Here is a 12,481-nt window from a genome sequence, read left to right on the forward strand (position 1 = left end):
GTCAGGTTCCAATCTAGTGTCTGCCTGACGATGATACCTTACCACAACATGCCACTGTATGAAAAGGTCATGAAATAGGGTGTTCCATGCAATTGTTTGAAATATTCAGGAAATGCTCTTGGTGGTTTTTGAAATCTCATTACTTAGTTTGGACTGCGGGTATGGAAATGGAAGACCTATAAAAGTAGATCAGGCTATAACGCTATAAAAGTAACCAGGCTGAAGCATGATTGAGATCAAAATAAACCTTTTGTTTCTCACAGAGAAGCAAACAATAATTTGTAGAAACAGAACAGGCTGAATATCTGATTAGGAACAACATCAGAAGGTATTTAGAATGAGACCAAATGAAATGAATACCATGGAACTTGATGCCTCCTGTGTTGATGCCTCCAATGTTATGCAAAGGAATTTAAAGAAAGACAGAATTCATATTATACTTTTTCTAACCTCCGAACTTCCCACGGTGTTTAACAACCAATAAGATACATTGAAGTGTTTTACTGTTGTAATGTAGAAAATGTGGCAGTCAGTTCACACACAGCACACACGAACAGCAATGAAATAGTGGTCTGCTAACCTATTTCTTTTAGTGATGTTGATTGAGAGATAAATACTGGCAAAGACAGTGAGGGGGAAACTCACCCGTTCTTTTTCAAAATTGTGCCCTGGGACCTTTTTATGCCCAAATGACAGAGGAGGTGAGGCCTCGGTTTGATGTTTTATCCAAAAGATGGCACCAATAACAGCGCAGTACTGTCTCAGCACCATGCTGCAGTATCTGCCTGGATTCTGTGCTCAGATTTATGAAATGGGAATTCTGCGATGTGTGATGTAGTTCTCATTTTTCTTGATCTTTATTCATGACCTAGACTTGGATGTACAGGAAGCAATTTCAAAATTTGTGTCTGATACAAAATTTGGAAGTATTGATATCTGTGAGAAGGTTAGTGATAGACTCCAAGAGGACATAGACAGGCTGGTGGAATGGGCAGACAAGTGGCAGGTTATTTGGAGGGAAGAATGAGGAGAGGCAATATAAAATAATGGGTACAAATCTAAAGGGAGTGCAGGAGCAGAAGGGCCTCCAGGTATATGTATGCAAATCATTGATCGTGGTAGGGCAGTTTGAGAAACACAGGTTGACAAAACATTATAGTGGTCGATCTTGACTTTCTAGCTTTTCCTTTTGCTTCAATTTCATAGAATCCTACAGTGCAGAAGGAGGCCATTCAGCCCATCGAGTCTGCACCAACCACAATCCCACCCGGGCCCTATCCCCATAATGCATTTTAACCTACCTAGTCCCCCTTACACTAAGGGGCAATTTAGCTTGGTCAATCCACCTAACCCGCACATAGAAACATAGAAAAACCACAGCACAATACAGGCCCTTCAGCCCACAAAGTTGTGCCGAACATGTCCCTACCTTAGCGATTACTAGGCTTACCTATAACCCTCTATCTTACTAAGTTCCATGTACTTATCCAAAAGTCTCTTAAAAGACCCTATTGAATCCGCCTCCACCACCATTGCTGGCAGCCCATTCCACGCACCTACCACCCTCTGAGTGAAAAACTTACCCCTGACATCTCCTCTGTACCTACTCCCCAGCACCTTAAACCTGTGTCCTCTTGTGGCAACCATTTCAGCCCTGGGAAAAAGCCTCTGACTATCTACTCGATCAATACCTCTCAACATCTTATATACCTCTATCAGGTTACCCCTCATCCTTCATCTCTCCAAGGAGAAAAGGCCGAGCTCACTCAACCTATCCTCATAAGGCATGCTCCCCAACCCAGGCAACATCCTTGTAAATCTCCTCTGCACCCTTTCTATGGCTTCCACGTCCTTCCTGTAATGAGGCGACCAGAACTGAGCACAGTACTCCAAGTGTGGTCTGACCAGGGTCTTATATAGCTGCAACATTATCTCACGACTCCTAAACTCAATTCCTCGATTGATGAAGGCCAGTATACCATACGCCTTCTTAACCACAGCCTCAACCTGCACAGCTGCTTTGAGCGTCCTATGAACTCGGACCCCAAGATTCTTCTGATCTTCCACTCTGCCAAGAGTCCTACCATTAATATTAGATTCCGCCATCCTATTTGACCTGCCAAAATGAACCACCTCACACTTATCTGGGTTGAACTCCATCTGCCACTTCTCCACCCAGTCTTTCATCCTATCAATGTCACCTTTGGACTGTGGGAGGAAACTGGAACGCCCGGAGGAAACCCACACAGACACGGGGAAAACGTGCAAACTCCACACAGACAGTGATCCAAGCCAGGAATCGAGGCAAGACTCAAACCTGGGTCCCTGCTGCTGTGAGGCAGCAGTGCTAACCACTGAACCACCGCGCCACCCCTAATTATAATTTCACCGTTTTCATTTATTTCTATCTATATTATTATTTCACATAATCTTGATGCACTTTTCACCAATTGCCTCCTGTCTTGAAGAAGTTCCAGACTCTTTAAACATCTGTTACGCAAAGCTTTTTGACATCCATAAGACGAATTCAAATCTAAATGCAATTGATAGAACCCAACCTGGCCATTGGGCGGCATGATGGCACAGTGGTTAGCACTGCTGCCTCACAGTTCCAGGGACCCGGGTTTGATTCTTGCCTTTGGGTGACTGTCTGTGCAGAGTCTGCACGTTCTCCTCGTGTCTGCGTGGGTTTCTTCCAAGAGCTCCGGTTTCCTCCCACAGTCCAAAGATGTGCAGGTTAAGTTGATTGGCCATGCTAAATTGCCCTTAGTATCATGGGATTAGCAGGGTAAATAAGTGGGGTATGGGGATAGGGCTTGGGTGGGATTGTTGTCGGTGCAGGCTTGATGGGCTGAATGGCCTCCTTCTGCACTGTAGGGATTCTGTTTGATGTTATGCGGGCATTTACCTTTAGGCTTCAGTATAAAATAGATCCTTTACAGGCAAAATGGACTCATTCACTAGCTCTTGCTCACTAAACAGTCTTTCCATTTACAGAGTTGAACCTGAGGAGCCCAGTCAGAAGGAGAAGTTGGTGATTTCTGAGGAATGCGAGCTGATCACAATTGTCGCAGTGATCCCTGGACGCCTAGAGGTCACCACACAGCACATCTATTTTTATGATGGCAGCATTGAAAAAGAGGAGACAGAGGAGGGTGAGGCTCCTGAAACTCATTTGCTTGGTTGCTCTTCTGATAAGGGTGCATATTCCTTAATTTGTATTTTTAATATTGTTAATGTTTCAACCGTTAAAATTTTCAAAATAGGATGACAAGTCGTCTCCTTTGGCCAGGCCAGGCTTAGAAAATGTAAATGGCATTTGTATAATTCCCTGGGAAGTTGGTCTTCTGTCGATCACCGGATCATTAACATATTTTCAAAGATAACAAGATAGCTTCTCTGAATGCCAAAAAATTCCTTTATGCTTGAGTCATCGCCAGCCATGGCTTCAGTCATTTTAAAGTCTTTGTCCAGTTTTTAAAAGTTTATAAATTAGTCATGATGAGATACGTATATTTTATACAAATAGAGGGGGAGGCCTTAGCCTCCTGGAAAATGGAGGACCTCTTGTTTTTGAACTGTGCCCCCTAGTTCTAGTCTCTTCAATAAGGGGAAACATCCTCTCAGCATTCACCCTGTCAAGTCCTCTCAAGGTCTTATCTGTTTCTGTACGAACATCTCATATTGCGCTTAATTCAGTGGATACAGGCTCAACCTGTCCACCCTTTCCTCATAAAATTAGCCCTTCATCCCAGGAATAAGGCAGTGAGCCTTCTCTGAACTGCTTCAACCTGGATTATGTGCTCTAATCTCTGGAATGGGATTTGAACCCACAATAGTCAAACTCATGTGTAAAGAGCTCTATCAGTGAGCCACAATGGACACTACAACAACTTGTAATTATATAGTATATAACAATATAGGAACATTCAAAGTATTTTCATAGGGACATTATCAAATAAGACATGTCACCAAACTACATAAGGAAATGTTAAAGCAGATGACCAAAACCTTGGTCAAAGAGAACCATCTTAAAGGATAAGTTGAGCATATTTGGCATGGGGTAGACTTCAGCCAAGACTCTTGCTTCTGAACACTCGTCAGAAAAATGTGCACGGCTTGATATCAAATGATGATGGGTTGGGATGAGATGTGATGCCCTTACAGTGGAATAGTATACCAACACTTGACTCTCAAGTTCACTAAACATGAAGAATGACAGAGACCAGAGATTTACCTCTGGAGTTGTGCTCCAACTGAACCATAGCCTTCAGGATAGGAGAGAAAAGGGGGACAAGGTAAATGGAATTTTCAGCAATTAATAGAATCATGGTCTTCTTTTCAGGAATTGGGTATGATTTCAAGCGTCCTCTGTCTCATCTCCGAGAGCTACATCTTAGACGCTATAACTTAAGGAGATCTGCTTTGGAGTTCTTCTTCATCGACCGATCAAACTACTTTGTCAACTTCAAAAAGAAGGTATAGTACATGTTCCGTAAATTCTTCATTATAAACTGGAGTCGGGTTGAGACTTTATTAAAATTTTGTTTTCAGGATTGGGTATTGCTGGCATTTATTGCTCACCTCTTATCATGGATTCAAAGAATGGTTAGAGCACAGAAGGAGGCAATTTGGCGCATTGTGTCAGTAATTGCTCTTGCTTGATCAATGGTTGTAGGCTGCCACTTTGAGCCGATATGTAAAGTCGCTTAATAGAACTGAGAGGCTTGCTGGGCCACTTCAGAAGGCAGTTGGTATGGGTCTGAAGTCACAAGAATCTGCATTTACATGGCATCTTTTCCCAATGAGAAAATGTCACAAAACTCTGCACAATCAGTGGCAGATTTACATTTTGTAGGGTCCATGTTACCTTTATTTCTGCCCCCCCAATTATGTCATGCCCCACCTGCCCCAGTGACATCACACCCCACCCCAATGATGTCGCACTTCATCTTGGGACACTAAGGGGTAATTTAGGAACATAGGAATTAGGAGCAGAAGTAGGCAAATTCAGCCCTTCGAGCTTGCTCCGACATTCAATCAGATCAAGGCTGATCTCTCCCTGGTCTCAAATCCACCTCTTCACCTGTTCCAATATTTCCTTATCCCTTTGTTTATTTAGCATGGCCAATCCACCTAACCTACACATCTTTAGACTTTGGGAGGAAACCAGAGCACCCGGGGGAAATCCATGCTGACAAGGGGAGAAGGTGCAAACTCCACACAGTCAGTCACCCAAAGCCAGAATTGAACCCGGGACCCTGGCGCTGTGATGGAGCAGTGCTAACCACTCTGCCACCGTGCCGCTCTTCTTGTCTCTTTTAGTGAAGAAATTGTCGAGGCTCTTGTCATCCCGCTCGGTCCGGCTGGGCTGGAAGTCGGGGCTGGGCTGAAGCTGGACATACACTACCATCCTGACTTGGTGACTCCGGGAGACAGGATGATGCAGGAGCCGCCGAGAGCAGGCTCGACAGGGGCATGGAAACCAGGGACAGCACTGGCAATGGATGGTCCGCACCTTTTTGCCACCTGTGTTGCTGAAATTACCCTTCTGCAATCTCGCTGAGAGATTGCAAGGTCTACACCTTCCCATCTGTCACCAGTGCACACCGTGATCCTAGCCTCAGGGTTTTAACTGGGGATTGAGTAGAGCATGACTCTAATCAAGTCCTGCACTGTCAGGGGACTCAACCAATCAGAGTCCGACGTTGCGCTTCATTGCCTGCTGATAGACTCCTCAGAAAATTCAGAGCTGCCAGGTTCTGTTTGGTGCCCCCACAGCCACTGGCCAGCATGGGGCCCCCCCTACTGGTGGGGCCCTATGCCTCGGCACGGGGTGTTTCATTGTGAGTTTGTCTCTGCAGTCAATACAATTCCTTTGAAGCTACTGCTGCAATGTAAGATAGCAACCAAACTGTGCAAAGGTTCAACAAGCAGCAAAGGGATAACCGACTAGATCATCTGTTTTAGTAAAATAGGTTGAGGGATAATATTGCTCAGAACACCAAGGAGGACTCCCCTGCTCTTCTTTGAATAATGTGGAGATGCCGGCGTTGGACTGGGGTGAACACTGGACTGGTGTTGTTAAAACTCGTACTTCTTTGAATAATGCAGCAGAATCTTTTGCATCCAATGGAGAGGGTCCAGAGGATTAGTATTTCATCCCAGACACATCACCTCTGACAGTGCAGCACTGCCCCAGTGAACTCACAATCTTATGCTGAAGAAGTGAGTGACCATTGAGCAAAGCTGACCAAGAGGATGACCACTGAGTGCTCCGACTCCAAAGAAGCATCTTTCCCTCTTTGTTCTGTGTGATCTTCTCCTAGGCTTTTGAATAATAAACATTGGCAGGATGATGGCAACTATCATACACATATCGGGCTACTCCCAATAGAGTATGAGATCCTGAGTGATGTGTTAGAGAGAAACAAATTGAGGGAAGTGCAGCATGTGAGCAGACAGAAGTGTTGAGGAACAGCAGTCCAATGTTTTCTCATGTCAGCCATCCATGTGAACACTGAAAGAGATTATTTCCAGTTTACCATTGAATTAAGAAATGACTTGCTTTTATATAACAGCTTTCACAACTTCAGGATGTCCCAACGCAATTTGCAGTCAATTAAATACATTTCCAAATGTAGTCACTGTTACAATAAAGGCTGGAATTTTTCCGGCTGTTCCCGTTGACCACTTTGTGATATCCTGATTGCTTTTGACAGGCTGACCGATAAACCTTTGTTAAAATGGGATATTTTACAGTTGCAATAAAGGAGTGCCTACAACCTATCTACCTGATTTTGTTTCTTTTGCTGCTGCACACAGGTCCGAAATAAAGTGTACTCACGTATCCTATGGGCACGGCCCACCAATCTCTTCGACTTCAACAGCCGCTCTCCCCAGGAACTGCTGAAAGCATCTGGGTTAACTCAGGTAAGGTGATGCACCACTGTGCAAATGGAATATCAGTGGCTGACACGTGCAGCCCATTGTGACTGTGCCAATTCTTTCAAAGGGACATGATTTAAACATAGACAAAAGAGCTGAATTCCAGAGGTGAGGTGAGAGTGATTGCCCTTGACATCAAGGCAGCATTTGACCGAGTATGACACCAAGGAGTCCGAGCAAAACTGGAATCAATGCGAATCGGGGAAAAGCCCTCCACTGGTTGGAGTCATACCTGGCACTGAGGAAGATGGTTATGGTGGTTGGAGGTCAATCATCTCAGCTCCAGGTCTTCACTGCAGGATAGTGTCCTGGGCCGCACCATCTTCAGCTGCTTCATCAATGACCTCCCTCCATCATAAGGTCAGAAGTGGGGATGTTTGCTGATAACTGCACAATGTTCAGCACCATTTGCGACTCTTCAGACACTGAAGCAGTCCATGTCCAAATGCAGCAAGACCTGGACAATATCCAGGTGGCAAGTAACATTCATGCCACACAAATGCCAGGCAATGTCCATCTGGGAGGTTTCCCCCCAAATCACTCATCATCCTGACTTGGAAATATATCGCCATTCCTTCACTGTCCCTGGGTCAAAAGGCGAGAATTCCCTCCCTAACAGCACCGTGGATGAACCTACACCCTATGGACTGCAGCGGTTCAAGAAGGCAGCTCACCACCACCTTCTGAAGGGTGACTAGGGATGGGCAATAAATGCTGGCCAGCCAGTGACACCCATATCCCATAAATGAATGTTTATAAAACACCCATTTAAGCCCTTGCTCTTCCCCATTATGCTGAAAGTGGTTCCTTTTCAAGTATATATACAATTCCCTTTCGAAAGTTGCTATTGAATCTGTTTTTACCAGCCTTCTGTTTGTATCGAAATAACTTGCCGAGTAGAAGTAAAAATCTCATCTTCACCCCTCTGGTTCTTTCACCATCGAGCTTAAATCTGTGTCCTCTGGTTAACTAGAGTCTCCTGCCAGCGGAAACAGATTCTCCTTATTTATTCTAAAATACCTTCCCTTTTTCGTCTCTGCTGTAACGAGAACAATTCCGGATTCTCTTATCTCCTCCATAACTGAAATACCTGAGCATGGACTCATCCTGATGAACCTTCTCTGTACCTTGACATCTTTGCGAAAAGTATAGTGCAAAGAATTGGACATTGCAAAGCAGTGGCTTGAATTTTGCATTTAGCAATGAACAAACAGCACTCACTGTTCACTGCTCATACGCTTGCTCACTGACTTTCTTTCACACTACAATAGAATTACACTACAATAGAACACTACAATTACACTAGAGGGATTGGACCAAGGGCAGACCGAAGGGATGAGTTTAATTTGACGTCATGTACGGCACAACATCGTGGGCCGAAGGGCCTGTTCCTGTGCTGTATTGTTCTCTGTTCTAATATGTGGCAATTGGAGTGCTGAAATGGCACAGCACCCTCTCCAGGGGATCTCTGAGCTGTGCAAACAGGGCAAGCGATGGCATGTATGCTCAACCAATCATATTGAAGAATTGTGCTTAATGAACCAGGAAATGGAAGTTGGAATATAACAAGTAGAATCTAATGAGGGGAGGAAAGATGGGTTATGAGAGAAGAGGGCAAACTCTTGAAAAATGTTAAATCTCTCAAGATATTGAAAATTTAAAGGAGTGAGACTCCACAGTTGTAAAAGTAAAATTTCAGTGCCAGATAAATTGTCAGTGATTAAGATTTAACGTGTTGTTAAAAATTAATATACACTTGAATGGATAGGGTCCTAACTAACTAAATGCCCCAAATTCACACAGTTCCATGCATGTTAATGCTGAGTTTCTCAATAAGGCATCAATATAGCAAAGCTCATGGAGGAACAGGGCAACTCAGCCAAAAACGTGTTGATTATTGTGTTTATTGGGCATGTTCGGATTGTGCTAAATGCTGCCAAATGTACTGCTAAATAACTGGCTATCAGCACTCACTATTATTCTTCCCACAAATTCAGACTAATACTTCAGCTGGAATTTAACCAGCAATTTATGAAGGTTTGTTAACTTTTGCATACTATGCTGCCTTCTTCACTTTGAAGAGATTAGTCGCTGTGATCTTTCTTTTCCTGATTGCATGGTTAATGGCACTTTTCTCTTTCAGGAATGGGTTCAGAGGAAGATCTCCAATTTTGAATATTTGATGAAACTCAACACCATCGCAGGGAGAACCTACAATGATCTGTCTCAGTACCCAGTGGTAAGTTAATCCTTCTGATCCCCGATGGTAGTTGAGGGAGAGGATAAGGAGGAGGGGGGAATCCTCTTTGCCCCTTCTCCTTACCCCAGTGGTCTTCATGTCTCAGCTCAATTATCTTTATTCATTCGTGGGCTTTGGGAAGCACTGGCATGATCAGTGTCAGTCAGGTCTGGAACTGTAAATATTCACTCAATGTCTCAATTCAAAAGGATGGAAATTTTACCAATGTCACAATCTGACACTCGCAGTACAGGCACTAGCATGTCCGCAGGATTGATGCTAGGAGGCCACAGAGGTTCAATAAAGTAAGGAGCTTTATTAAGATGTGTTCAGTACAGGCTGCAAACCTACTCTGCACAGTTACCCGCGCAAACGATTGGTGACGTCACTTTCGGTGACGCCATGCATGCATTATCTTAAAGTGCTCAGTTCAGTTTCATTGCTGTTGATAAGAAATCACTCTAAACAGGCCACATTTCCTCCCCTTTTAAATCAAACCTCCCCAACACATTTAAGCAAGTATAACGTGAACAATCGATTAACAACAAATATCAGTAAGTCAGATGATTTGGAGGTTCTCTAAATGGTCGCTGGCCAACTTCAGATGTCTGCTTCTTGGCATTAGTTGAAACCTCTGGCATTTTCGGCTTTGTGTGAACAACGTCGGTGGTTGTTTTGACCGGTCTCGATGTTGTGACTAGAGGTTGACTCTGCGTTTGATCTACAATTGAGGAGTTGTTTTCCCCAGTCAGTTCTGTCGGTGTCAGTTTTTCAGAAAGGTTCAGGTCAGAACTCGGCACAGTAGATTCAGACTCACTGCAGGTTCTACTTCTGATGAATCGAAAACCGGGGCTCAAAGACTGCACAAAGTACAACTCTCATGTCATTGGAATTTTTACATAGCATAATGTGGCCATTATTTTACATATCAAAACAAAATCTGGAGGAGGGAGATGAAAGCTTTGTTTTCATTGCTGCGTTTTATTTTATTTAACTCAGTTCCCGTGGATCATCTGTGATTATACATCCGAGGAACTGGATCTGAACAACCCAAATGTCTTCCGTGACCTCTCTCGACCCATTGGTGTGGTGAATGATAAGCATGCAAAAGATGTGAAGGAGAAGTAAGTCAGTGGAGAACTTTCAAGTCTTTTTGCTTGGTCTGCGTCATTTTCTTGTTTGTTGAATGATTGTACCAGTTCTCCCTAATTTTTTTGAGGTAAAGTTATCAAGGAATTTTGAGCAAAAGCGGGTAAATGGAATTAAGATACAGCCAATTTGAATGGCAGAACAGGATTGAGGTAGGGGTGTAATGACCTACTCCTGTTCTTCCGAATGAAAGGGAAGCAATGTTCTTCCTGGTAACTTGGGGTTGTGGTGAATAATCATTGGTTCTTTGGAATTCTGTTCTTAGAACATGCCTATGTTAACATGAACTGAGTTGCGTTGAGCAGTATATTGGTGAGATTTAACTCCTCCTGTTTCTTCACCCAGATATGAGAGTTTTGAAGATACCACAGGAGACATTGATAAATTTCACTATGGTACACACTACTCTAATGCAGCTGGAGTCATGCACTACATGATCCGGATAGAACCTTTCACTACCCTGCACATCCAGCTACAGAGTGGCAGGTGAGCACTAAGCCTCAGCAAGATGGATGATCTCTCTACCATGACTCTGGAGTGGAGAGGATTATACTGTTACATCGAGCAGAACTATATGTTGCAATAGAATCTGGAAACTGGATTAACATAGAACCTGACTGATGGGATGATCAGATTGATGTGTTTAACATGTTTAAAGGATTTGATGGAGACACAATTTCTCTGGTGGGAAAATCCAGAACAGAAGGGCACAATCTTAAAATTAGAACCAGGTCATTTGGAAGTAAAAAACACTTTTTTTCCACACAAGTGTGGAAATCTGGAATCTCTCCCCCAAAAGGCTGTGGATGCTGAGTCAGTTGGAGCTGCTAAGACTGATGTAGGTAGATTACTGTTATGTAAGGATGTCAAGGGATAGGGAGCAAAAATTGCAAAGTGAATTTGAATACAGATCAGCCATGATGTAACTGAATTGCTGAGAAGGCTTGAGAAGCTAAATGATTTACTCCTGTTCCTATGAAAATAACCTTCTAGTGTCTGCTGTGAGATGAGCTTAAGCAATCTCAAATGAGTTCCTGCTAGGGATGGGTTCAGGAAAGAAAAGTTATCTTTAAATTGGTCATAAACCATTATTGTTCAGATGTACTGACCTTAGTTCAGGAAAAGATGCAATGTTGCCATCTCCATTGCAAACTCAACTGCTTTCATACACACCACATTAATCAGCTAGGAACCTCAGTGGTTATATAAATTGGGAATTAATGTCACAGGGCTCAATCATTGCGACTATTAACTGATCTTAGTCTAGCAGGCAACCTATGCTCTACCTGGGAGTGGTTGATGGCATAACAGAGAAGGAGCATTACCCTCCATTTAACCTGTGCTACCTTTGTCAAGGAATTGATTGCTAACATAGTTTGCATACCTTGTACCTTAAACATTGTTTTTTTTCCTTTAAATGCTCTACAGTAACTAAAATATTAGACAAGAAGTATAATAAAAATAATCCAACCCATGGTATATCTGCCCTGAAAGTCTTTGATGGGACAGTTTAGAGGAAGCTATACATTAAGCAGTGCAAGTGGCCAAAATGGATAGTATTCCATTCACGATATTATCATAGTTCACTTTGGTGAGCACAAATTGTGAACAATAGATTTTAAATGTAGTAACCTTCCATCTGCATTTGTTGTAATCATAATGAAGATCACATAAGCGCTTATTGGTAAAGGTTGATGTTCTTGGTTGCAATGCTTGGCAAATCAGGGATCGGGATATTCTCATCTACAATGCATATTAAACATATGGCGGGTCTTTATTTCTCGGCACAACCTATCCTGTGGTCTTAATCTTTACCAGAAATTGCCAAGTGGGGAAATCAGCCGTGGAGCTCTTCTCAACCTCCTAGAAAAAAAATCAATTAAACATGGTTCTACTTTCGAAGACGAGCATAGTGAGGTTTTGTTCCACCTGCTGCCCTCACAATGTCATGTTCCTGTGTTGTTAAAATGTTTGTGTCCTGCAGGTTTGACTGCGCAGACCGTCAGTTTCACTCGATCCCTGCAGCCTGGCAAGTCCGGATAGACAATCCAGTAGATGTTAAGGAGCTGACCCCAGAATTCTTTTACTTCCCGGAATTTCTCGAGAACCAGAATGGTAAGCAGCCTTCAGCTCGAGGTGAATCGT

At 43.3% G+C, this 12,481-nt stretch overlaps 1 protein-coding gene across 4 annotated transcripts in view; it reads left to right on the top strand.

Moving 5' to 3' along the window:
• nbeal2 (neurobeachin-like 2) overlaps window positions 1–12,481 on the top strand; it is a 231,847-nt gene that overhangs the window by 184,267 nt on the left and 35,099 nt on the right. For all 4 annotated transcript variants that reach the window (XM_078215895.1, XM_078215897.1, XM_078215899.1 and 1 more), the window contains 7 exons: window positions 2,998–3,155; window positions 4,346–4,479; window positions 6,826–6,933; window positions 9,092–9,187; window positions 10,187–10,311; window positions 10,682–10,822; window positions 12,321–12,451. In XM_078215895.1, coding sequence (XP_078072021.1) covers window positions 2,998–3,155; window positions 4,346–4,479; window positions 6,826–6,933; window positions 9,092–9,187; window positions 10,187–10,311; window positions 10,682–10,822; window positions 12,321–12,451 — 893 coding nt within the window. The remainder of the gene's footprint in view (window positions 1–2,997; window positions 3,156–4,345; window positions 4,480–6,825; window positions 6,934–9,091; window positions 9,188–10,186; window positions 10,312–10,681; window positions 10,823–12,320; window positions 12,452–12,481) is intronic.

This window comes from Mustelus asterias, chromosome 7 (genome assembly GCF_964213995.1).
Source record: "Mustelus asterias chromosome 7, sMusAst1.hap1.1, whole genome shotgun sequence".
Classification (NCBI taxonomy): domain Eukaryota; kingdom Metazoa; phylum Chordata; class Chondrichthyes; order Carcharhiniformes; family Triakidae; genus Mustelus; species Mustelus asterias.